General features: G+C 36.6%; 2 protein-coding genes across 4 annotated transcripts in view; one reads left to right on the top strand and one right to left on the bottom strand.

The window, feature by feature from the left end:
* The first annotated feature begins 1354 nt into the window (after positions 1-1354).
* SLC24A5 (solute carrier family 24 member 5) lies at positions 1355-26243 on the top strand. Its single transcript, XM_023227195.3, has 9 exons — positions 1355-1524; positions 2212-2391; positions 17580-17663; positions 17766-17869; positions 18209-18309; positions 19977-20257; positions 22275-22481; positions 24720-24821; positions 25604-26243. The coding sequence occupies exons 1-9, from the start codon at positions 1404-1406 to the stop codon at positions 25924-25926; spliced, it is 1503 nt and encodes a 500-aa protein (XP_023082963.1). The 5' UTR covers positions 1355-1403; the 3' UTR covers positions 25927-26243.
* Positions 23835-27469, bottom strand: part of MYEF2 (myelin expression factor 2) — a 38825-nt gene continuing 35190 nt past the window's right edge. The window contains exon 17 of one of the 3 annotated variants that reach the window (XM_023227191.2): positions 23835-26644. In XM_023227191.2, the coding sequence (XP_023082959.1) occupies positions 26481-26644 (164 nt within the window). In that variant the 3' untranslated portion in view covers positions 23835-26480. The remainder of the gene's footprint in view (positions 26645-27469) is intronic. The other 2 variants (XM_023227194.2, XM_023227192.3) reach the window with 2 other exon arrangements.

The raw sequence follows: 27469 nt of genomic DNA, 5'->3' as shown, positions 1-27469 counted from the left end.
TTAAATGGTAATTTGCTTAGAACAAGCATGTTCTGGCAATGTGTTTTCAAGATCATTGCAATGTAATCAATCTGCAAACGTTGATGGAGAACCAACTATGTGCAAGGCACTTCTGCTGTTCCATTGCAATTGGCTTGTACCTTCAGACACTTGCGCTCTCTCTTGAATTAGTTGACAATGTGCATTGGAAGTTTTCACTTTGGGTTTGAGCTTTTTATATTATTGGGATTTTATTTATTGTTGATGTTTTATGAATTGATTGAAGTACTGTGTGTTGAAGAGGAGAGGCTCACAAGACACTTCGACTCAGCACAAAACTAAATGACCTCTTCCCTTAGTCTTAGCTAGCTGGCACCTAGGCCACTCTCCAGTGATCAGGGTGCTGCTTCCTGAGAGTGTAGACAGCTGGGACTCTGCTTGTTGAGAATCTGCTCTATACTGGGCTATGCTTTGGTGACTCATTATCCCAGCCTCACAATCACATCATACATCTGAATATCTAGTTCCTAGAAATGACGGTTTGGGAGAGGTTTATAAGGGATACCCATTCCCAGCAAAACAAAGGAGGGTTTGAGACTTGTTTCCGACCCAAGATCACAGACATCAGGAAGCGACTTACTCTGTTCTGTCAGATAGAGCTGGTGTCTAAATAGAGAACTTACCAAGCATATCAATATTTGCGTTTTTTCTGCAAAGCAAAAGAACCATGAAAGTTGCAAAACTACAAAAAATTTTATGGAAAAAAATGCTTCTATTTCAATAGAAAAAGAAAGAAAGGAAGGAAGGAAAGAAGGAAGGAAGGAAGGAAAAGAAAGAAAGAAAGAAAGAAAAAGAAAGAAAGAAAGAAAGAAAGAAAGAAAGAAAGAAAGAAAGAAAGAAGAAAGAAAGAAAGAAAGAAAGGAGGCCCTAACTGAAGATGAAGATGAGAGGCTGAAACACAAATATGAAAGGATGCCAAGCTAGCCAAAGCATGTACATATATTAATATCAACCCCAACAACTTCTAGGAGAAAGGGCTGGAGAGAGATGGGAAGCAGTTGCAAACCCAGCTTTTTACAAATCTAGAGAAAGTCAAAAGCAGAACCAGTATGAAGACGTTAAATAAAACCACGCATTTTCATAAAGTACAAGCTGCCTTGATCTGCCCTTAGAGACTGTAGGCCATGGAAATAGCTATAGACAATGGTTGTTGGCTCTCCTCCGTCTCCTCCAGCCTTCCTGGAGATTGGGTCTCCTGATCAGGGAAGCTTGGCTGGCTGCACTCACCCTTTCTCCCGTGCTGGCCTTGCTGAGATGTGCCCTCGGCAGGGCATTGGGCAGGAAGGAGACTCCTCACATGATCCAGCTTAATCCTCCTCTTCTCCCTTCCTGAAGCTGCACACTGCAGTAAGAGCACAGCAGAAATGCAGACGAAAAGGGGCCATACATGGGCAAGAAGGGCTCTGCTGCTCGGCATCCTATGGTCCACTGCACGTCTGCCTGTCCCAGGGGCCTCCCTGCCCCAGCGTCTCCCAAGGGCCACAGGTAGGTGGACACTGGGGTCAGTTACCTCTGCTGCAGCAGCAGCTGCTGCTGCTACCACATGCAGATGAAGGGACAAAAACAGGAAAATTCTCAATGGGCTCACTTTTACTTATGCTTCTGAATTTTAGCATTTAAAAAGATATCAAACACTTTTGATCCTTCAAATAAGTTCTTAAATATACTCCAAAGTAATTCACAGAGATCATAGTAGGCCAAGTCTCCAGTTTTTATTCTTGGAGACTTTTTGGTGAAAAAAAAATCTTTCATCTTAGAAATTCTCTCTACAATGGTGGATGATTTTTTGCAGGCCTGTGAACAATTTAGGCTCTGCAATGAGAAAACGGAATTGTACAGATAATAGAAATCTTCATGTATCAGAGATACAGTTTCTACTTGGGGAGGAGAGATTCAGAAATAAAAACAAGGAGGAGTGTTCTCATGATTTCCTCTTTTTAATTCTTCACCGTCATCAACATATTTCATTAAGATATCTCTTTTCAGTCCCCCCAAAAAATTTTTTTAAACTCTACAACTGTGTTATATTCAGAAGTGCTTTATACATTTTCAGTGAGTTCTTAAAATTCCACCCGGTTACCTCACACTTACAGATTTCTTAAGGAAGCTCTCTGTGGGCTTGAAATGTGTGACTCCAAACTCTTCAAACTTTCACCTCCTTTTCCTTAACAGGAAATAGCACCCAGTGTGTTATTTCTCCATCATCAGAGTTTCCCGAAGGGTTTTTCACGAGACAAGAGCGCAGAGACGGAGGCATCGTAATCTATTTCCTAATTATCGTTTACATGTTCATGGCCATATCTATTGTCTGTGATGAGTACTTCCTACCCTCCCTGGAAATCATCAGTGAATGTAAGTGGCTGGAAAGCTGCCCTGTAACCTTCTGGAAGAGTGTGCCACACAGATATGACTGTCTTTGAAACAGCTCAGCAGCTGTCCTGTACTTCTCAGCTGGTCGCAGAGCACCAGCTTCTGTGTTGTGGGGTCCCGAGTCTTAAGGAACTGGCCGAGTGTGGTTTCTCTTGGTAGTTAATGTGAATCGGAGTTTCTTTAAATTAGAACCCAGCAGTTATTATTTTCCTGCCTATTTCCAGAAATCTCTAGTTTGTCTACTGCCTGGATGTTTGTTATAAGAACTGTTCCAAGATTTCACTTGAAAGTACTTTGTGTGTGCTCCTAATACAAGGAAACTCCTAATATTTGCCATTTTATACTTCAAAAAACTGTTTTTTAATTTTTACTCTAAGCTCACTATAACTTTGTTTATAAAGAGGTAAGTGATAAACAAATGCAATTAAGGACCACCCTCCCTATCTTCCTTTCCCAGCATCCTACCGTTAAGGAAATTAATTGATATTTAAGAACCAATAAACAAATAGATGAATAAATCCTGCATCCTAAGTGACCGCAGGCATCAGATAACTGTAAATTCAGTTATTAAAAATTAAGAGCTCTGTTATTGGTTTCTGAAAATAAGATCAGCCAGTCCAAGCCTCTGAGCTCTGTTCCTTCCGCAGTCTATGTTGCCCAGAATTCTGAGCATAAACCTTCAATGGTGCACTGGTCCCTAATACCAGGATAGCAGTTATGTTTCGTACCATATGAGCAACAGTGTGTTTCTAGACTTGGTCTCATGGTTGGTTATTTATTTGATTGAGCGTGCTCACATTACAGCAAAAAGCAATGTCAAAGTTAAGGACTGGATTTCCTATTGCATATTCACAAGACTACACAGAAACAGCAGCATCCTCAACCTCCACCCACCCCGCGACACACACACATCGCTGCCATTTCTTGATAAAGGGAAAGAGAATGAATGTAAACTCTCCCCTTTCCCATCACCCCACCCCCAACCCCTGCTGAATGCCATAAAGTGACTTTTCTCCCTTGTTCGCTGCAGTATACCAGTATCTGCAGGATCTAAAACAGTAACTGGTGATTGCAGAGGCACTCAACATCTATCTGTTTAATGAAAAAATATATATATAATAGATTAGCCTAATTTATTACAATGTTTCTTAAGTAGATACAAACCTATACTTTTATCTTGACATTACATCTTACATAGACATTGATATTTTCTTTAATAAAGATTAAATTAACAGTTTTATTTAGATTAATGAAATACAAGAAAAAGAGAAGAGAAAGATAAAACCACCCATATTTCCATCACCCGGAGATCTACACAGTTACCATTTGGTATATTTCCTTTAAATCTTTTGAATCTTGCTTTATATACAGTTTGGGATCTTTCCTTTTTCTCACATAATATTTTATTATGCACATTTTTCCATATTATTAAACATTCTTCAAAAACATTATTTTTAATGATACCATGATAGTCCATGATTCTATAAATGATTTTAGCATCTGACACTGGTTTTTACACGTCGTAGGCACCCAGTAGAAATTTATCATAAAATTTAAAACTATTACTCTCATTGGACATTTGGCCTCTTTTAAGTTTTTTGTGTTAATGTCATCCCTGTAATTGTATAGAATCTTTGCTTACTTCTCTGATCACTTCCTGATTAAGAGGTAGAGATGTGGATATTTTAAGTCTTATGATATATATTTGCAAAAGGCATCCCACAAAAGGCATGCCTAGTTACACCTCCTTAATGTATAGCAGCACCCATTCCAGAAAACCATGAAAAATATGTGAACTATCCTTAGTTGCTTTAAACATTATTTTATAAAATTTGTATTTATCTTATTATTCATGAGGGTCAATATTTTATATGTTTATTGAATTTTGTGGTTTTGCTTTTGTGTTTTTTTGCCCATATTCTATCAGGCGTATTCTGTCTTTTTCTTATTGATTTTCAAGACTTTAGAAATATACAAGGATATTAACCCTTTTTCTAGTATTACTTCGTATCATATGCTTTTTCATGGTTTGTGGTTTGTTTTTGCATTTTGTGTTTATCACATTGAAGTTTGAAGTTTAAATATTTTAAGTAAATTTGTAAATTTTTTCCTTTATGATTCTCCTTTTGGTTTTATAACTAGAAAGACATTTTTATCCATAGGTCATAAAAACCATCATATTCTATTCTACATGCATGATCTTTTTTACATTTATTTATTTCTTCCACTAAGAATCTGTCTTGCTATAGAATGTAACGTTATTTTTTCCAAAAGTTGATCAATTTTCATACACCAAGTTCTTATATAGATGTAGATCTGTCGCTATGCTCCCAACTCTATTCTAATAACCTTTTTGTTCATTCTTATGCCAATACTGCACTTTTAATTAGAAAAATGTAAAAAACTAAAAATTAAAAAATTAAAAATGCTAATCATATAAAACATAGACATTTAAATTGTAAGGAATTATTTCCATTTCCAATGACTTAACTGAATGGTGACATGACTGAAAAATTAAATCTATCAAGAATTTTATTTATAAAAATTTATCTTGGGAGAAGTAAAAAATAAATTAAAAACCTTTCTAACCCTGTAGAAAACACTACTGCATTAAAATTTAGATTATGACTTCAAAATAATGTTCATTAAGTGACTTAATATGTCTAAATGACTTCCAATGTGCTCCTTGTGAAATTACTTTGAAACACCATCAGCAAACATGCATTTCTCAAGTGAGTCTCTCAGGCCCCGAAATACAGTAGTTCTTACAGATGTGCGATTGATGAATATCCATGCCACAGCCAAATCTTCAGCTGTTAAAAACTGACCCTCATCTAGAGCATTGAAAATACTGGCAACAAAATGAGATAGAAATAGTGCTAGCTCAATTCATTTTTAAATACTTATAAATTAATTCTCTTCTCAAGGTCTAGCATGGTCTTATCTAAATTATGACATCAGCAATAAAAAACAATTTTCCTGAAGTTTGTTTACATCTGCAGAAATGGGCTTCAAAAGTCTGCAAGTGCTTTGCCTTTCCCCAGTTTCTTGATGAGCACTGAGTCATAATAGTTTCACCCATTTTGTCAACTAATAGTTATTAACATAACCCTCAAAACAGTTTACTTAAGTATTCCACAATGTACTACAGTGTTATTTTTTATCAGTTACTTATGATACAATTATAGATGAACGATATATATCTTATAATAATATATGGTTTATATAATATATATAACATTATATATGTGTGTATATATATATATGGTTTCACTTAGTCTTCCCAAAAACCTTACAGAATAGGGACTAATGTTTGGGTTTTACCGATGAGGAAGCCAAGGCTGGGAGGGTAATTTCTCATGACCACATAGCCACACAGAGAAAGTCCTGATCTCTCTAATGCCAAAACTCAAGCATGATCTCAACTGCTACATGATAAAACTTTACACATCCTTGTTTGAGATTTGCTGCCAGAATATAGATGTTTCAGAACTGTTCTATTTGAACCATCTTACAAGAAATTTTCCTCTCGAGAGCACTGAAAATTTTGACAAACAATATCAAATACCCACAGTTACTATGGGAGAAATATATTACAAAATAAAGAGAATACATTGAATTATTCACAAAAATCATTTTGGACCTTTGGCAACCTATATGTGATTGTAAATCAATGCTATAGACACTTATCCATAATAAGTTACCAGGCCTGAACATTTGTCCAAGATCATGAGATCATAATATGGTACTGTGGAACTTAATCATCATAGATGAGGCTATAATGTCTTGTGGGGTATGTTTACTGAGTTCCAACTTAGAATACAATGGAAGGATACTGAGTTCCAACTTAGAATACAATGGAAGGATTGGCAGGCCCCTGTCCCACCCCAGTCCCACTCACTCCTCAAATCACCACAGTGGCTCATTTGGCCAACAGCAGGATCTTTAGCAAGGTGAAGACTAGAAGAGGCTCAGGATTGTCATCTCCGTGCAAGGATGAGCTGGAAGTGGTAGGGGGCAGAGCCTCTTGCTGGTGTTCTGGCAGGGCCCCCGCTCAGTCAAACCAGTGCTCTTTCTCTTTCAGACCTACATATGTTGGTCTTGGTCTCCTACAGCTGCCTCCACCAGAGGCTTTCAACAAGGATTTTTCTTCCTTCACCTTGCTCTGCTCATGATCATAAAAGTCACACACCCTCTCCTCTACCCTCGAACACCGGAAAAGCTGGAAAAACATGTATCTCTACTAGGCAACCTCAGACACTTTACCACCATCTTAACTGTATGGAGCCAATAAAAGAAAATGCTGTTGCTATGCCCCCTTCCTCCAATCCTATCTTCTTTTTTCTTTCCATTTAGGTTCTATAGGAAAAGAAGTTAATAATTCTCTGAACACAGAGGGCTGAAATGAAATTAATCGGTGTTATAGAGGGGAAACAAAGGTATCACCCTCTAGTTGTCCAGGGCATTTCACATTTGGAGAAAAGCCTTGGCTTCTGTGCTGGGAAACAGAAGGGAGATTCCAGGAAAAGAGTTAAAGATGTGTTCAGAAAAGGAGCATTATCCAAGCCCAAGTTAGAGCTAAAGGAGCTAGAGGCAATGGAGTGAGGAATAAACCTAAGGACAGCGTCCTCATCCCCAACCAATTGTGCTACTCTAGAATGTTACCAGGATGGATACCCTGAGGGTTGTGTGTGAGACAGAGGAAGAGAGACAGAGACACAGTGAGAGAGGAATCCAAATGACTAAGGAAAAGGAGGCAGCCTTTGTCGTCTCTGATCATTCATGTAAGCCTGACTTAGAAACCTGTGCCTAAGATTCCCTTGCTTAGTTTGCGAACTTAGTTATGTCACTTTGTAGTCATATCTGGTATTGTTTACTTGGGGCTTTTTCCACTTTTTTCTATCTCTATATTGATATAGTTGCTGAATGGTCTATGACAAATGCTGAGAATCCCTGGACAGCTGGAGAGCAAGGACACAGCCATCATATGCTCTAGTGCCACACTCCTGTAGAGAGACAATTGAAAGTGTCCACCCTGGAGCCAGACAGCCTAGGTTCAAATCCCAGCTCTGCCATTTGCTAGCACTGTGACCTTGGGCAAAGTTCCTAACTTCCCTCTGCCTCTGTTATCTCAGCTGTGAAACAGGATGATTACAACTTTCAGTTCATAGCGCTGTGTGACAAGTGCATGAAGAAACACAAGTGAACTACTTACACAAGTACGTAGCACATAGAAAACATTCAGTGAATGTTCATTATTACATAAGAACAGAGTACAGAGGTTAGAATCCTTTACTCAGGAAAGATGAAAGTGGAGATGGGGAATACCAAAGCCTATTTAAGTATTTTTGGAGCAAATAACCAAATCTATGGTGCAGCTGCTAGAACTTGAACACCAAATTTAAGGTAAATAAAAGTAAGGTCTACTTGACAAGGTAGGAAGTAAGCTTATTAAAACAGTTATTTTATCTAATAAGCTATGTGACAACTTTAAACTATACCTTAAATATCTCTGGAATATTCTGTTTAGGCCAGGAGCAGTGGCTCACGCCTGTAATCCCAGTGCTTTGGGAGGCAAAGGTGGGTGGATCACTTGAGCCCAGGAGTTTGAGACCAGCCTGGCCAACATGGTAAAACCCCGTTTCTACAAAAATACAAATATTATCCGGGTGTGGTGGCAGGCACCTGGCCTGTAATCCCAGCTCCTCGGGAGGCTGAGGCAGGAGAATCGCTTAAACCCGGGAGGCAGAGTTTGCAGTGAGCTGAGTTCATGCCACTGCACTCCAGCCTGGACGACAGAGCGAGATTCCATCTCAAAATAAATAAATATATAAAAATTAAAATTTAAAAATATTCTGTTTAAAGTTCCTTTTATTTCATTTACATTAGCATCTATACCATTTTACTTCATCTTTTATTGTTTAAAAAGTCACTTTTAAACAAAATTTAAATGAATTTAAATACAAGCCAATATATAATACAAATTAAAAATATAATATAAACTATATTTACTGAAAGACCAAATAGGACCAGTATGTCTAATCTCCTTAAGCAGTTTAATTTTAGAAACACACAAGCTGAGATAAAATGAAAACAAAATATCCTTTTGGTATGTAATGGGGATCTCAGAGGTGTTGAACCACTGTTCTGAGCAGCTTTCTTCATATTTTTCCAAATTATATACATAGAAAACTCTGAGAACTCCTTAAGATTGGTCACTTGATAGAGTCCAAATTCCACAGTGAGCCAGCTACGAAACTTTAAAAAAAAAATTTTACACTAATATACCATTCAATTAGATATAACCTCTCTACCACACTGATACCTTTGAATTACAACACTTCTTACATGAAAATGATCATAATAAGGTTTGGGGGAAATATACTTAAATATTTACTTTTTATTTTAAAAAATTTTCACTTACTCTGCTTTGGACTAATATTTGCTTATGTTCTACTTTATGTTTCAGAAATAGGCAATAAGAAAAAAATGCAAGTTTTAATTCCAGGTAGAATTGTTTCTAAATTGAAAAAATTGGGATTCAAATAATTCTGTGAGTATGGCATTTGGATAGCCTACAGTTTCAGGGGATTGTTTGATTTTTAATCCTCATGAAATTTACAGAAGCAAAAGCTTTACTAAAGAACAAAGAATCTAAGAATAGTGCTTCCTCCCTGTTATACACTCATTCTCCTAAGAGCATTTCTTCCTCCTTGTTGGTCTTTTTTCTCTGATCTAAATTGTGGTCCCTTTGGATTGCATCTAAATCTATACCAGGCATATAGATCTAAATAAGTGCTAAGTACTCAGTATTTTACCAAGATGCTATTGCAGGAACAAGAAATAGTAATAAAGTTATGTATTATCTCTTTACTTCGCCCACATGGATAGCTGAAAGGGCAGCTTCTTGGTTTCAAAAAGATCTAGGTTCCCTTCCCACCTCTGCATTTATTACCTGTGTGGTCTTGGGAAAGTTATGGAACAAACAATGAAGTAATTGTTAGGTTTGGAGGTAAAGTGTCTTGTATAAAAGAAGTATGTTTCATATGATAGGCTAAGGGCAGGTGGAAATCCACTGTAATATTATAGCTGTTAGATTGGGGATAGGGAGAGTCTTTTTCGGTGGAATCAGGCCTTTAAAAGCATTACAGGTTTCAGAATTCATTCTTTCATTGCTCAATTTATGAGTTGGTAAATTAAGGTAATCAAGTTATCTTATTTCTTGTTAAAAACATCCCAGAGCATATACATGCAGTCATGTATTCCTGACTCTCAGTAACTATTTCTCCCCTCTAGGCATTTGTTCCATTCAAAATATTTCTAGGAATACCTTTGAAATTAATTTCAGAACCAGTTTTGCAAATCATAAAAAAGACATCAGTTTGCTGTTGCACTTCGTTTTGGACTCTAAATTGTATGACTCAGCATGACTACTCACCATAGTCGCTAGAGTTGGATCTGATAGACTTTTGATTGTTTCTAAAACTCTAATCCATTCACAAAGCACAAAAGTTTGCAGACTTTTTAAAATGATGCCGGAGGACACCAAATTGCATATAGCCTATGGCTGTAACTATATTAAAATGTACACTGTGAAAAGGACTAGATACATTAAAATGATAGCAGTGGTTAAAATACAATGATAACAGTATTCCTCTATTTTTCCCCTTCATTGTCTAAATTTTGGTAATGTAGACTTGGGGGTAGGGGGTAGGTATTATAAAAGAACTTTAATTAAAAATAAAAAAGTGGTATAGAGTCTTAAAACATAGAATTCACATTCTACAACTTTGATTAAAGATTGAAAAAAATAGATAATACCTTAGATTGTGTTGTCTGATCCTCCATTTCACAGATGGCAAAATGAGGCTTGTCTAAATAAGTTAAGTCTCATATCAAGTTACTGGCAGGGCTGAATCCAGGTCTTAGTTTTAGTTTAATATTCTTCCTAGTTCCAGCAAGATGGCCGAATAGGAACAGCTCCAGTCTCCAACTCCCAGCGCGAGCGACACAGAAGACCAGTGATTTCTGCATTTTCAACGGAGGTACTGGGGTCATCTCACTGGGGAGTGCCGGACAATCGGTGCTGCTCAGCTGCTGCAGCCCGACCAGCGAGAGCTGAAGCATGGCGAAGCATTGCCTCACCTGGGAAGTGCAAGGGGGAAGGGAATCCCTTTTCCTAGCCAGGTGAACTGAGACACACAACACCTGGAAAATCGGTTAATTCCCACCCCAATACTGCGCTTTAAGGAAACGGGCACACCAGGAGACTATATCCACACCTGGCCGGGAGGGTCCCACGGACTCGGAGCCTCCCTCCTTGCAAGCACAGCAGTTTACAATCTAACCACAAGGCAGCAGCGAGGCTGGGGGAGGGGCGCCCGCCATTGCTGAGGCTTAAGTAGGTAAACAAAGCCGCTGGGAAGCTCAAACTGGGTGGAGCTCACAGCAGCTCAAGGAAACCTGCCTGTCTCTGTAGACTCCACCTCTGGGGACAGGGCACAGCTAAAAAAACAACAGGGGAAGCAGCAGAGCCTGTGCAGACCCAAACGACTCTGTCTGACAGCTTTGAAGACAGCGGTGGATCTCCCAACAGGGAGGTTGAGATCTGAGAAGGGACAGACTGCCTGCTCAAGTGGGTCCGTGACCTCTGAGTAGCCTAACTGGGAGACATCCCCCACTAGGGGCAGTCTGACACCCCACACCTCACAGGGTGGAGTACACCCCTGAGAGGAAGCTTCCAAAGTAAGAATCAGACAGGTACACTCGCTGTTCAGCAATATTCTATCTTCTGCAACCTCTGCTGCTGATACCCAGGCAAACAGGGTCTGGAGTGGACCTCAAGCAATCTCCAACAGACCTACAGCTGAGAGTCCTGACTATTAGAAGGAAAACTATCAAACAGGAAGAACACCTATACCAAAACCCCATCAGTACATCACCATCATCAAAGACCTGAAGCAGATAAAACCACAAAGATGGGGAAGAAGCAGGGCAGAAAAGCTGGAAATTCAAAAAATAAGAGCGCATCTCCCCCTGCAAAGGAGCACAGCTCATCGACAGCAACGGATCAAAGCTGGTCAGAGAATGACTTTGACGAGATGAGAGAAGGCTTCAGTCCATCAAACTTCTCAGAGCTAAAGGAGGAATTACGTACCCAGCGCAAAGAAACTAAAAATCTTGAAAAACGAGTGGAAGAATTGATAGCTAGAATAATTAATGCAGAGAAGGTCATAAATGAAATGACAGAGATGAAAACCATGACACAAGAAATACGTGACAAATCCACAAGCTTCAGTAACCGACTTCATCAACTGGAAGAAAGAGTATCAGCGATTGAGGATCAAATGAATGAAATGAAGCGAGAAGAGAAACCAAAAGAAAAAAGAAGAAAAAGAAATGAACAAAGCCTGCAAGAAGTATGAGATTATGTAAAAAGACCAAATCTACGTCTGATTGGGGTGCCTGAAAGTGAGGGGGAAAATGGAACCAAGTTGGAAAACACTCTTCAGGATATCATCCAGGAGAACTTCCCCAACCTAGTAGGGCAGGCCAACATTCAAATTCAGGAAATACAGAGAACACCACAAAGATACTCCTCGAGAAGAGCAACTCCAAGACACATAATTGCCAGATTCACCAAAGTTGAAATGAAGGAAAAAATCTTAAGGGCAGCCAGAGAGAAAGGTCGGGTTACCCACAAAGGGAAGCCCATCAGACTAACAGCAGACCTCTCAGCAGAAACTCTCCAAGCCAGAAGAGAGTGGGGGCCAATATTCAACATTCTTAAAGAAAAGAATTTTAAACCCAGAATTTCATATCCAGCCAAACTAAGTTATCAGTGAAGGAGAAATAAAATCCTTTACAGATAAGCAAATGCTTAGAGATTTTGTCACCACCAGGCCTGCCTTACAAGAGACCCTGAAGGAAGCCCTAAACATGGAAATGAACAACCGGTACCAGCCATTGCAAAAACATGCCAAAATGTAAAGACCATCGAGGCTAGGAAGAATCTGCATCAACTAACGAGCAAAATAACCAGTTAATATCATAATGGCAGGATCAAGTTCACACATAACAATATTAACCTTAAATGTTAATGGACTAAATGCTCCAATTAAAAGACACAGCCTGGCAAACTGGATAAAGAGTCAAGACCCATCAGTCTGCTATATTCAGGAGACCCATCTCACATGCAGAGACATACATAGGCTCAAAATAAAGGGATGGAGGAAGATCTACCAAGCAAATGGAGAACAAAAAAAAGCAGGGGTTGCAATCCTAGTCTCTGATAAAATAGACTTTAAACCATCAAAGATCAAAAGAGACAAAGAAGGCCATTACATAATGGTAAAGGGATCAATTCAACAGGAAGAGCTAACTATCCTAAATATATATGCACCCAATACAGTAGCACCCAAATTCATAAAGCAAGTCCTTAGAGACTTACAAAGAGACTTAGACTCCCATACAATAATAATGGGAGACTTCAACACCCCACTGTCAACATTAGACAGATCAACGAGACAGAAAGTTAACAAGGATATCCAGGAATTGAACTCATCTCTGCACCAAGTGGACCTAATAGACATCTATAGAACTCTCCACCCCAAATCAACAGAATATACGTTCTTCTCAGCACCACATCGCACTTATTCCAAATCGACCACATAAGGGGAACATCACACATCAGGGCCTATCATGGGGGGGGGAGGGGGGAGGGATTGCATTGGGAGTTATACCTGATATAAATGATGAAATGATGGGTGCTGACGAGTTGATGGGTGCAGCACACCAACATGGCACAAGTATACATATGTAACAAACCTGCACGTTATGCACATGTACCCTAGAACTTAAAGTATAATAATAAAAAAAAATTTTTTTTAAAATTCTTCCTACTACATCATATTTCCAGAAGGAGATTTTCAAAAACCATTATAAACTTTCTAACATGGCATCACAGAAAAGAACACATTTAAGAAAAAGTCTGATGAATTTTCATAATCACCTCATTACTATGAAGTTGTCCTTTATATAAACAACGTGTTGGTACCTAAAACTATAAAGAAAACTCAAGTTGAACATTTTTACTATATCTTCCAGGATCTGTGATTATTCCTTTAGAGTAATAGAGGAAAAAAAGAATAATAGCTGTGGGAGGAAAAAACTAGAAAAATTTATCTTTAATAATAAACTATAGCAGAAAGAAATTTTACCCAAAAGGTCAAGGAAGACAAAGCCAATCTATTCTAAAGTTCAGAGGTATAAAACATTTTATAAAATATTCTTAGAACATTAAGATATAATTTGTTAAAATATCTTTAAGTTTTACCCATCCATCCATACGAAATCTTTCCTTTCATAATTTGAGTGCAGTGAATAGGAACAAGCTTTATTCTTACTGCCTTTTGAGACTGAAACTTTTCTAAAGAACCACCTATTGTCCTACCTTGAGACTGAGTTTTCTAATGAAGCATTCTTCAGCTAAAGCTAAACAAAGATTGTTCAGTATTCAGCTGCACTGTTGGGGCAGTTATTTTATGATAAGGCATTCCGTTTTCTTTCAATTTCTTCCACATATTATCTAGCCCTGATTTGATTTGGAAAGACAATTCATGGTAATATCCAGTAGCACTAAATCTATAAATTCTCTAGAATGTGCTAGAAAACTTCCAAATAACTATTTTTTCCACCAGGAAAAAATAGAATGAGGGTGATTACGGTGCCAGTGCCACAACGTGTAAACAAAAAAGATTCAATCACCCACCATGTTATAATTGGCCTAAGTGCCATTCTTATATTGGGTTTCTGTGGTAAAATAAAAACAGCATCGGGCTTAGAATCAACAAGCTCAGGGTTTATGCCCTAACTCTCAACATTTAAGATCCTTGCAATCCATGTGACATTATTTTACCTCCTGGGCCTGTTTATCTGTAAAATGGAATACCACCACTCATATCTCATGATAGTTGATATTAAATTATGTATATGGGAGTGCATTGTACACCATGAATATATTATTTACTTCATTTCTAAAATGAAAAACAGTTAATTACAGAGCCATCTCCTTTTTTTTTTTGTTCTATGTTTTAAATATTATGGTCAGTTGTACACATCAGAATTGTAATAAGAATATAGTATATATGTGTGTCTATACATATATACACATACTGGTTAGAGTGATTATATATATGCATGTATATGTATGTAATCACTCTGATCAGGAAAAGAAGTACTAGGAAATATGCTATGGTTTGGGTATTTGTCCACTCCAAACCTCATGTTGAAATCTGATCCCAAATGTTGGAGGTGGGGAATAATGGGAGGTGTTTAGATCATGGGGTTTAATCCTTTCCTAGGGGGTGAGTTCTCCCTCTTTAGTTCCTTTAGAGAGCTGGTTGTTTAAAAGAGCCTGGCACCACCCACCTCTCTCTCTTACTTCCTCTCTCACCATATGATCTCTGCACACACCAGTTCCCCCTTTATCTTCCACCATGAGTGGAAGCAGCCTGAGGCCCTCACCAGATGCCCAATCTTGAACTTTTCCAGTCAGAAGAATCATGAGCCAAATAAACCCTTTTTTCTTTGTAAACTACCCAGTCTCAGGTATTCCTTTATACAACACAAAAAGCACTAGGATACAATGTAAACTACACAAATCATTTATTTCTCACCCTTCACTAGTCACTGCAGGTAGACGTGCAGCAAGCAACATGACCAAAGGCAAACAGAATAGAGGGCCTGGCCTAAATAATTCTAACCACCCCAAGAGAACTTTTCACAATGGGTTTTCAGGTGTCAAAATAGCTCAGATTAGGGCTGGTTGGATCTCTCAGACCAAATTACCCCAAGGGATAAAATTAATGACTGGAGCTGGTATCATCAGCAGACAGTATATGGATGACAGATTTCTAAGTACTTGCCACATCTTTCAAAATGAAAGCCGAAGTCCTTACTAGGATCCACAAGACCTTACATGATCTGCCTATTACCTTTAATCTCATCACCTACTGCTTTCCCTTGACACTGTTCATTCTAGACGTGCATGTCTTCTGTTTCTACACCACACAGGCTAGCCTCTACCTCAGAACCTTTGCAGTCATTTATTCTGCATAGAATACTTTTAGCCCAGGTAGACAAGTGACTAGTTCCTCATTTCAAAGTCTTTAGTTACCTTCTCAATTAAGTCCTTTCTGGTTATCCAATCTAAAATTTTCAATCCTTCCTCTCGGACATTTTTCTCTCTCTCCCCTCCCTGCCTTTACTCTTTGCAACTTATCTCTAACATCATACCTATTTTCCTTATCTTATCCGCTTTCCCTTATTAAAAGTAAAGCTCTGTGAGAGCAGGAATGTTTGTCTGTTTTGCTCACTGCCATATTACTAGCACATTAAAAAGGCATCTGGCGTATAGTAGGTACTCAATAAACGCAACAAATAAATGAACCACCAGCTGACTTAACTATCACCCCAAAACTAGTGGCTAAAAACAACAACTACTTTTCATGGTTTGGGGTATTTACTGAGCTACTCTAGGTAGTTCTCACTCAGGGTCTTCTGTGCAGCTATGGTCAGAGGATGGAGCTAGAATCATCTGAGAGCTCACTCTCTCGCATGTCTGGTGCCTAGGCTGTGAAGTTTCAAACTCTGGGGACTGAAACAGCAGCAATTCCTTAGACATCTCTATTTCTACATGGGCTTTTTATGAGGTTTCTCCAGTATGGGGGTTTCAACAAAGTAGCAGGACTTACCATGTCGTAGCTTAAGGGAAATGTTCTGTGATTACACTAAGGAAGTTGTATCACCTTTTATGTAGGGGATTAAAGGGTTCTGGAAATCTATGTGGAGCAGAAAAATACCATAACTATTGCTATAATATACAATCTGCAACACCAAGAAACAAAAAAGGAATCAATAAGCTCAAATGCAGTCCCAGCAGACTAGAGAACAAGGTCAACCTGAGTGCAGGCAACAGGTGGTCCCAGAGACAAGAATAAGAAGGAAATACCAACCACCTGTGACAAGGACTCAACCAAGCACACCAGAGTTTGAGTATCTGGGAAGACTGAAGCGTCAAAAACCAATAGGTATAGTAAACGACAATAAACATCAACAAAGAGTTGCCATCAGGTCTTGAAAACCCAAATTCTAGTTCTGACTTTGATACTTTGTGACCTAGGGTAGATAATTTAACGTATGGCATGCTACCTCTATTGGCTAGTTTTTCGTTTATCAGTAAAGCCTGGTTGGAGATTATTTCTTATGCAAATCTATCTCAGCCTAAGGCTTTCTCTGTTCCTTCCCATGGTAGGTCCCTTGGCCCTAAAATTGAAAGGACAAAAAACTTCTTAAGACTCTCATCTTGTCAGTCACTAAAGTTTATGAACTTGCATGCTTGTAAGCCTGGTGGATAGACACAAACTATTTGTAGTATTACAGTATTTTTTTATATTCCTATTCTAGAGGAAAATTTTAATAGATCCATGTTTTAAATCAATAGACTATACAATATTAAATCTAGTTAATTTCCCTCATTTGTAATTAGACAAGGTTGAAACTGTAAATTTTTTAAATATCCGTGTTTTCTTGTGATTATAAGCCAAATTCAGCTACATTCAAATCATCAAAAATTATCTGCATGGCAAACTGAAAAATCCCAGCCAAAGCCTCCCATATTCTGAATAATATTTTACACAAAGTTCCTATACCAGAAAATTTGAATGGACGGTTGAAATGACTTAACAGATGTGTGAACAAGCTCCGTTCAGCTGCATTATACATCTAAAAAACTACTATCTTTTTTTTCTTCTTTGAAGTTGGGTTAGGATTTCCAAATTATCTTAATTTTCAAAGTCATGCTGTTGCTATTCGCCTACAAGCCCTCCGGCTATAAACGCTTTTCTGGGTTCCAAATAACCCTGTATTTGGCACTCAGGATACTCCCTTTAGTCTCCTGGCCTTCCCTCACCCTTTCTATAGAAGGATTAAGTAATGACGTCATAAAGAAGCAAAACACTGGACTCTTTAATCTGTGTATTTTATTTTTCTAGTTTAAGTAAATATTAGTGGTTTTATTGAAGCTGTAGCTTTGAGTATCTATTGTGTTTAGTTGTGAAGACATACTATTTCACTTTATTAGGCATAACAATCATTTCATTTATGTTCAGCCCTTGGACTGTCTCAGGATGTTGCAGGCGCAACTTTCATGGCAGCGGGTAGTTCAGCTCCTGAATTAGTTACTGCCTTCCTAGGTAAATATTGCTCCTTATACTCCTTATACTTTTTGCTTACTCAGTGTGATTTTTATTTTCTTCAAGTTAACACTAACTTAGCTGCTACTATCTTGCACATAGGTGTATTTATCACAAAGGGCGATATTGGCATTAGCACCATTCTTGGATCTGCAATTTATAATCTCCTTGGCATCTGTGCTGCCTGTGGCTTGCTATCTAACATGGTATGTAACAAAACCAGTCAACAAAATTTATTGTCTTAAAAAATTCTAAAGATAACTGTTCGTCGTCTGGGATGGACAACAGGGCACTAATAATATGTGCAATCAATTTATTAATCAGTAGAAAAACAACATGTATTCAATTTAATGTTAATCCACAAATAGCTCTTGGTCAGATTTATGAAAGTCCATGTGTTAGAACACAATTTTACATTTTTTTCTCTAAGCAATATGCAAAAGATAACAACATTTAACTACAAATATATAAACAATTTTAGTATTACACTAAGGATTGTACTTGAAGAAGTTACAATGTAATGGAAATAACTTACCATATTACAGGTCTCAACACTATCATGTTGGCCCCTATTCAGAGACTGTGCAGCGTACGCAATTAGTGTAGCAGCGGTTCTTGGTATAATATATGACAACCAAGTTTACTGGTAAGCTTGAAAATAATTCTTATGTAAAAATTAGAGATTTTATGAATTTCTGACGGTTCAGTAATATTTTTTTCAGAAATATTATTTCATATAATCTGCCACTTCTATACCATATTCCAACAGGTCTCTTAGTTAACCTTATCACAATTGGTGATTGTAGTCTTCTCACTAGTTTGCAATTTCTTTTTAGTCACTTCACAGTCTCCTTTTTTCCCTTACTAGTCACTGGAGACCATCACTTTTCCTCCTCCCCACTGGCTGCCTATTCAGTAAGTTTCCCAACTTCTGTTGTCCATTAAAGCCACAATACTTGACTTTTCCTTCTGCAGGGTTACTGTTCACCTTGCCTTGGTTAGAAGTGGTCATGGTCACAAAAGACTGGAGAAGGATGGTAGAGGAAGTAAAGGAAGTCTTTTTAAATTCCTCCAAACTTCTGATGCTCAGAGAAACTATAGCCTTCCTCTAAGAACCAACAATGCTTAGCTTTTAATATTAAAAACTGTTTGCTTTCCCTGTAATCTCTCTGCCTAGCTGGTCCAAGAAAATGAAAAAGGTGGTGACTGAGTGGACAGATACAAACTTTTTCAACTAGTAAGTAGCAGGCACCCACTAGGTTCTTATCACTATGCTAGATATAAGGGATAATGAAATGCAAAACACAGCTACACAGGTTACACATTGCGTAACTTCCAGAGGACACCAGAAAAATAGGCAAAAAAAAAAAAAAAAAAGTAATGGTGTCCATCTGGAGAACCACAACTCTGCAGTACAGCATAATATCTGCTATCAAGAAACTTCAAACCTAGCCAGAAGCATAATTTCTAAACTAATCATCCTGTCTTCTAGTCTGTCTCCCTAAGATACTGTGTTGGTAGAGTAGAAATCCTTCTAGAATTCAGCAGTTGTCTGTAAGGGACAGTGGCTGTGAAAGTATCCAAGATAATGCTTCCTCAATTAGAGAAATCAGAAGATGCAGCAGACAGATTCACTGGCTATAAAAGGTAAATGCAAGGTTCAAATGTGATGGCATTAGCTAACTGCCAGAGTACAGGGAAACAGTTCTTGGTTCCCAGGGTATAATTTTATATTTTAGAACATCTTGTTTTCTTGTGACCATAAGCCAAATTCAGCTACATTCAAATCATTAAAAATGATGACAAACTGAAAAATCCCAGCCAAAGCCTCCCATATTCTGAATAATATTTTACACAAAGTTCCTATATTAGAAAACTTGAACAGTTGAAATAACTTAACAGTTACTATATTATTTTATAATTATTATGTATTTTGGGGAATGTATTATGCCAGTGAGCTGAGGTAGAAAATGTTCACCACTATATATTAATTTTACATTTATTTTGAAAATCTCCAATTATCATTTTCATTGCATTTTTATACCTACTATTTGGTAGGTATAAAAAAGTTTGTTGATCTTTTAAAAAAAAAAAAAAAAGAGAGAGAGAAGTGTCCAGCTTTTATCAATAAACTTATAATAATGCTGTAACTGTTTGGAAAAAATCTACAAAACAAAAAATATCTAGAAATGTTTGATTGTTCTATGGCTACTTTTGTTAGAAAAATCATTCAATCAATACTGCCCAAAAGCTATCAACCATAAAATGACTTTCACTTTTAATTTAAAAACACAAATTTCTCTTAATTTATAGGTATGAAGGAACTTTACTGCTTTTGATATATGGATTATATGTTTTGGTGCTGTGTTTTGACATTAAAATTAACCAATATATTATAAAGAAATGCAGTCCTTGCTGCACCTGTCTTGCCAAAGCTATGGAAAGAAGTGAACAACAGCCACTAATGGGATGGGAAGATGAAGGTCAACCATTCATTCGTCGGCAATCAAGAACTGATAGTGGAATATTTTATGAAGATTCTGGCTACTCTCAGCTCTCTATAAGTTTACATGGTCTTAGTCAGGTTTCTGAAGGTAATCACTAAATCTTGCCCATTATTAAGTCTATTCACAAAAGAAAAACTTTAAAATTTCATTTCAATTCAGCAAGTATTGTGTGCTTTTTATGTAAAAAAGACTGTGAAGACTCAGAAATGATAAAGACTAAGTCCCTACTTTTAAGGAATTTCCAGTATCACAGGAAATACAAAATAGCTAAAATATGAACGTTAAGTAAGTACCATAGAAAGAGAAAGAAATGAAGTGTGACTGTGGTTCACAAATGGGACAGTGTCAAAATGTGGTGAGGACAGACAGATTTTCACAGAGAAGGGAGCATTTAAATTGGGCCTTGCTTGACAGGAAAGATTTTAACTACGACATGATGTTATGACCAATAAGTAGCAGCTACTGAGGTCTTTATTTCACAAATGATGCAGAGATAAAACACATATAGCACAGTATGTGCATAGTAAGGAAGGAGAGGAAAGGTAGAAAGGAATAGGATAAGAAGAATCTTAAATGCTATTTTAAAAATCTTGGAAGGTTTCTGAGGAGAGAAATTGTTAGAACTGTTATCTTAGTAATGTTACCCTAAACGATGTTCACCAAACTAAAATATGAAGTAAGAGACAAGGAGGTCTCTAAGAGGCTGTTGCAACAGCTGATGTGTTTACTAGGTGCCTAGACCAAGTGAAAGTGGTGGGAATAAATGAGAACAGATGTGAGACTACATGAAGGAAGCATCACCCAGACTATATGGGGCCAGAAAAAGGAACAAAGACAACTCCTATGTTTTAATCTTGACTGAGAAAATGGGAATACCACATATTAAAACTGGGAACTCAGGAAAAGGGGCTGGTTTGGAAGAAAGAAGAAAAACAGTTGAGGTTTGCCATTGTTTAAAGCAGTAGCAAAACATTTAGGTAACTATGTTCAGTAGGAAGTCGAATCCAGCTATGGTCAGAATTATAAGTTCATGGGTTACCTTTTTATAAAGTGGTTGTCCAAATCAGATTCTAATTTTAATTAAGCCTTTAAGAGGGTACTTATTCTAATATACTACTTAAAAATTAAGAACATGACTTTTCCCCCTTTTTACAAAAATTTTAGCTTCTCCTCTTTCAGGTGTAAGAGGTACACATCTCTAAATTAAGCTTACAATAAGAAACGCAAAAAAAACCAATCCAGATTCTTTGATTATGTTAAAATTATATCCAATAGTACTTAATGGCACATTGGTTGAAATTTGACCAACTTTTTATGAGTTGTTGTACTAGCATTAGTTTTGACATGATTTGATCCAATTATTACATTATTTTGTAAATGCCATAATAATTTTGAACAATTTTAAAGTAAATTCTAATTTTTATCCAATATATTATCATTATCCTTCTACTAAATTAAACTGAATAAAGCAATATACTCAGTTTTCATAAATTATATTTTAGATGATATACTACCTCCTATTTTAAGGTTCTTTCTATGAACTGTGGTAAAGTCTGAATTTAATAAATAAAACAGTAATGAAATAGGGCAAAAAAAAAAAAAAAACAACTTCCAATAAGAATTAGGATATGCAACTTAATAAAAAAAATTATGCTATAATTATTTTATATTCTCTAAGTATACATTATCTGGTACATAGGGCAGGCAGAGGCATCATCAATATTGTGAAGTGGAGACAACTGGAGTTGCCAAGTTAGAAGCCAGGTTAATCCCTTAAGCAAAAAGTTACTGAAGACAATCCACATGAGATGTCCAACTGACACTTCATAAACACTATCTATAATATATTTAGCAAATGGTCCAAGACATTTTGATAGCTTTAAGGTCCCAAATAAAGAAATGCTGAGTATCACATCTTACATTGTCTGTCCTAAAGTTTCAATTAGTTTCTTTCACCAGCAATATCAGTAATGAGGTACTCAAATGTTTTAAACAGCCTTTTAAAAACTGATACAGCTAATTTATTTCAATATAGCTTTCTAAATAGGCATAACTTAATTAGCCATTTGAGAAAACTCAAAAGTGTTTAATTTTTCCACAACAGATCCACCAAGTGTTTTCAACATGCCTGAAGCAGACTTAAAAAGAATTTTTTGGGTATTATCCCTTCCTATTATTACATTACTTTTTCTAACCACACCAGATTGTAGAACAAAGTTTTGGAAAAACTACTTTGTAATAACCTTTTCCATGTCTGCAATATGGATATCTGCATTTACATATATCCTGGTTTGGATGGTCACAATAACTGGTATGTATTTTAAGTACAATAGCACAACTTGAAAATATTCATATATTAACGAATTGCATATGTTCACTCAAAATAGTCTAGCTACACAGCAAATTTCTTTTCAGCAAGACTGAAGATTAGTACCATTTACAAAATGATTAAGTATTACTGTAACAAGATCATTTGGGTTTGTGAGTTGCATATTATATATAAACTGTATTTTCCACTGTTATTCAGCCTGGGGTACAATTCAAGAGATCTTATAAATGAAATCAAATTCATAGGAGGTCTTTTTATTATGCTAATAATTTAATCTCATTCCATGGGGTCCACAATACTCTTTATATTGAATTCCATTCCATAATGGAAAAAAAAAAAAAAAAAAAAAAAGCAAGGAGCTCTATTTTGGGAAAACAATGGGTGCTCACTGCTTAACTGGATTATATTTTATTTGGCTTTTCAACATGGCACTACAAACACACTATGAAATGAGTGAAAAGGGTATAAAAGTTTTTTTCTAGGTTTCTACTACCTTCATGATTAAGACTTAACTAACTACTGCTGCTTGGCCATAATCCACTATAGTCTCTAAACAAAAAAACTATGAACAAAGACAAAAATAATCTGTAATTTCTCCTACAAAGGTTAACCCAAATTAACTTACAGTAGAGGTGAACAAACTACTGCCTGTGTGCCAAAATAACCCAGCTTGTTTTTTTTTTGTTTTTTTTTTTTTGAGACGGAGTCTCGCTCCGTCGCCTGGGCTGGAGTGCAGTGGCCGATCTCAGCTCACTGCAAGCTCCGCCTCCCGGGCTTACGCCATTCTCCTGCCTCAGCCTCCCAAGTAGCTGGGACTACAGGCGCCCGCCACCTCGACTGGCTAGTTTTTTGTATTTTTTAGTAGAGACGGGGTTTCACCGTGTTAGCCAGGATGGTCTCGATCCCCTGACCTCGTGATCTGCCCCTCTCGGCCTCCCAAAGTGCTGGGATTACAGGCTTGAGCCACCGCGCCCGGCCCCAGCTTGTTTTTATCAGTAAGGTTTTACATATTATCTATGATTGCTTTCACACTACATTTGCAAAGCTGAATAACTGCAACAGAAATCATACAGCCTGCAATGCCTAAATAATTAATATCTGGCCCCTCACAGACACAAATTTGTTGACCCATGACTCTTCCCAAATTAGTGTAAATCTTAGAATAGTATGCTAGCAAAAAGCAGACTATTTCTTCCTTTTTTAATGAGAAAAATGAAAAAGTCCAATTAGCTTGCATATTATATCTATCCAAATTCACTCAGCCAGAACACATTTGATATTAAGAAAATAAAAAGAGAGCAAAAATCATGTAATAGATCACAGAACAGCCCCCAAGATTATAAATATTAGTGTTATTTATGCACGTATGAATTCTAGCAAAGCCAGTAATGGAAATTAACCAATTCCAATTCCAGTATCAATATGTAAGCATGCAATAAATAAGCTACTTTCTAATTAAGTTATTTTAACTGGCATTTTAAGAAAAAGCAAAAAAGATGCTAAACCAAGTTTTCAATTACAACATTAAAAGAACAGTTACATATGTTTTAACATTTTTTTAACTTCTCTCTGGTTCTGTTTCTGAGAATAAATATATTTCTGATAAATGTTGACCTGACATCAAATTTAACAGAAGTATTAATAAATTGGGACCATATGTTAGACTCAAGTAGAAAACAAACAGGTTTTGTTTTCCTGAAAGATTAATGAATGTTCCCCCTCCCCACCCTGCCAAAGCCCACTAAATTAAGGTATATCAATAAAGTAGAACATAATAAATGGTATATATATATGTTAACACATTTATAGCTTAAAGATAGCTATAATTAATTTGCTTAACTCTAATTTAATAAAAATTTTTAAGAAAGAAAAAGAGGAATGATCAGTCTCATTAGCAAATATTCAGCACAGCCCTGATGAGATAATGGTGGACATAAACATCTTCTGTAAGAATATCAAACAGGAAAATTTCTCATTGGCAGAATTTTGGCTGTTACACATCTTTAGATATGTCATTAAAAATCTGTGCTACCTGGGTTACCCAAATTATCAGCCTGATTCAAATATGTTGCTAGCTAAAAAACTAAGCAAGCACATATTGGCTCTGAATTCTAAAAGTGCCTATTTTATTTTTGTTCAGGAAGGAAATACTCAAAATAACTGCAAAGGATGGTTAGTGAATCTTTAAGATTTGTAACCTGAAATATCTGTTTATTACAGGGGAAACACTAGAAATTCCAGATACAGTAATGGGCCTTACTTTATTAGCAGCAGGAACAAGCATACCAGACACAATTACAAGTGTGTTGGTCGCAAGAAAAGGTAAGAACTAGGTCCCTCAAGCTGCAATGGTCATTCTACATGGCTAGAATGAGTAAAAGTAGCTTTAAAAATGTTTACTTCCGGCCGCGTGTGGTGGCTCATGCCTGTAATCCCAACACTTTGGGAGGCCGAGGCGGGTGGATCACAAGGTCAGGAGTTTGAGACCAGCCTGACCAACATGGTGAAACCCCGTCTCTATTAAAAATAAAAAAATTAGCCGGGCATGGTGGCATGCGCCTGTAAACCCAGCTACTCAGGAGGCTGAGGCAGGAGAATTGTTTGAATCCAGGAGGCGGAGGTTGCAGTGAGCTGAGATCACGCCACGGCACTCCAGCCTGGGCAACAGAGCAAGACTCAGTCTCAAAAAAAAAAAAAGAGTTTACTTCCTCAGTAACATACTTTGAAGGGGAAAAAAAAAGTGACTCAAGAGGAAAAGTTTACTATTTAATAGCAGGTTAATTTCACACAATCTAATCCCCCAAATAATATTCATTTGAAATGTGCATTAAATAGTAATTAACCATGTTAAATTACAATGCAAAGCAACAAGTAAGCTATATACCTTATTGAAAAATGGTTTAATAAATATAATTAAATAAATGTTAAGACTTTAAATACTAACCCAAGAAAAATTTAAAAATACAAATTCAGTAAGACTTTTGCTCTAACAATTTTCCAAAATGAATCAACAACAAAAAAGTATCCAGTGTTTCTTTTCTTATGAAGATTAATAAAATACAGTATTGGTAAGCACATTTTAACAATATGCTTTTCTTTTGTAGGGAAAGGAGATATGGCTATGTCTAACATCGTGGGATCCAATGTGTTTGATATGTTGTGCCTTGGTATTCCATGGTTTATTAAAACTGCATTTATAAATGGATCAGCTCCTATAGAAGTAAACAGCAGAGGACTAACTTACATAACCATCTCTCTCAACATTTCAATTATTTTTCTTTTTTTAGCAGTTCACTTCAATGGCTGGAAACTAGACAGAAAGTTGGGAACAGTCTGCCTATTATCATACTTGGGGCTTGCTACATTATCAGTTCTATATGAACTTGGAATTATTGGAAATAATAAAATAAGGGGCTGTGGAGGTTGATATTATTAATAGTGTTATGCAGAAAATATGAATGGCAGGGAGGGGCAGACAGAAAAATCGATTTCTTCATTTAAATCAAATTTTTAAAATCCTGAACCTCAGAATCTAAAACTTACAGTAATTTAAAACCAACCAAAATCATATCCTAACTTTTCTGAGCCCTTTCTTTTCATGAACAATTACATATTATAAAACAGAAGTTTTGGGGGGGGGGGAATCTGTTTTACCATACAATAAGTTGACAAAAACTGGAGAAACTAGAACAAATCCAACTATGTAGTACTGAAAACAACAAGAAAATGGCTTATTTCATTAAAAACGGTATAACCATTCATTTAAACTGAATGACCAGACTTGCTGTCTTTAAAAACCCAAACTTGAGATTAACAAAAATTTACAGTATATTTTTAACATTATACTGTTAAAAGCTGGTGGGAGTTTTAAAAGTTCATTTTTACAGCTTTTGTAAGCATACAATATTACTTAAAAAAAAATGACTTTTACTAGGAGATTCAGCAAAACAGATGTAGGAATGTTCCAACCATGGCTTGAAATTATGCATTACGATCCAAGCGGACATCAATTTCTCTGCCACTGATTTTTATGCCATTCATTATTCTGCAGGCTTTTTCAGCTGATTCTGGTGAGTCAAATCTGACTGTTCCACAGCCTTTTGACTTTCCATTCTCCATTTTTATTTCTGCAAACATTACATGACCTGTAAAATAAAAGTTACAGAATTACTAGTCAGTTTAAATGAGTTATATTTCACTTTATAGGTCTGAAATTCCTCATAGCCAATTGTGATAATTTGATTAAAAACATCATTTTTTAAAATAGCAAATAATATAAGCATTATATTTGGAGTAAAATACAATTCATATAAAGTAATAAATACATAGCTATTAGAATATACAAAATTGGAATCAGGAAAGATTTTCTTAGGATTTAATGTATTTTATTTATGTTAAATCTCTAATTCCTGAGGTTAATTTTATAAGCAATAAGTCAAGCTAGCACAAAATGCCACCAACTCACCATGCCCTATAATAAACTTACACATTTAAACAAAACTATTTTTAGAATAAATGGTTGCTTACTGCCCAGTCTCCCTAATCTCTCTCTTCCTTCCCTTTTATCCTCATTTCACTCCTTTATCCCCTGCAAACAAGTGCAACTGACCAGAAATCTAATTTCTATCAGGCTACAAAGGGCCCCACTAATTCTGCTTTGCAACCACAGTGCCAAAGCCATTTATTCAATATCACAATTTGAGCTCAAAGTCTAAGAATGGCACCAAATATGCTACAGAAATAGTCATGGGAAAAGATAGCATAGATTTAAATCAATAAAGGTAAAAACAGTGATGTCAAGGAGAATCTCAGAGAAGCTTCAGGAAAGAGGAAGAAAACCAGAAACCTGTCCTTATGCAGTTATATCATTGCTAACTCTAGAGACTGGTATCTGAAGTAAATCAATACCATTTATCAAAATACAAAGTGACCACAAGAATTCATCACCACAACAGAACACTTTTGAGAGT

This window comes from Piliocolobus tephrosceles, chromosome 6 (assembly GCF_002776525.5).
Source record: "Piliocolobus tephrosceles isolate RC106 chromosome 6, ASM277652v3, whole genome shotgun sequence".
Classification (NCBI taxonomy): Eukaryota; Metazoa; Chordata; class Mammalia; order Primates; family Cercopithecidae; genus Piliocolobus; species Piliocolobus tephrosceles.
This window is presented reverse-complemented; position numbering and strand designations above follow the sequence as displayed.

Bases quoted from the DNA above. Each gene is read 5' to 3' on its own strand.
- SLC24A5 (XM_023227195.3), top strand. From the start codon at position 1,404: ATGCAGACGAAAAGGGGCCATACATGGGCAAGAAGGGCTCTGCTGCTC. The intron at 17,870-18,208 runs GTATGTAACAAA...ACCATATTACAG, and splicing joins GTGGCTTGCTATCTAACATG to GTCTCAACACTATCATGTTG. The intron at 22,482-24,719 runs GTATGTATTTTA...TGTTTATTACAG, and splicing joins TTGGATGGTCACAATAACTG to GGGAAACACTAGAAATTCCA.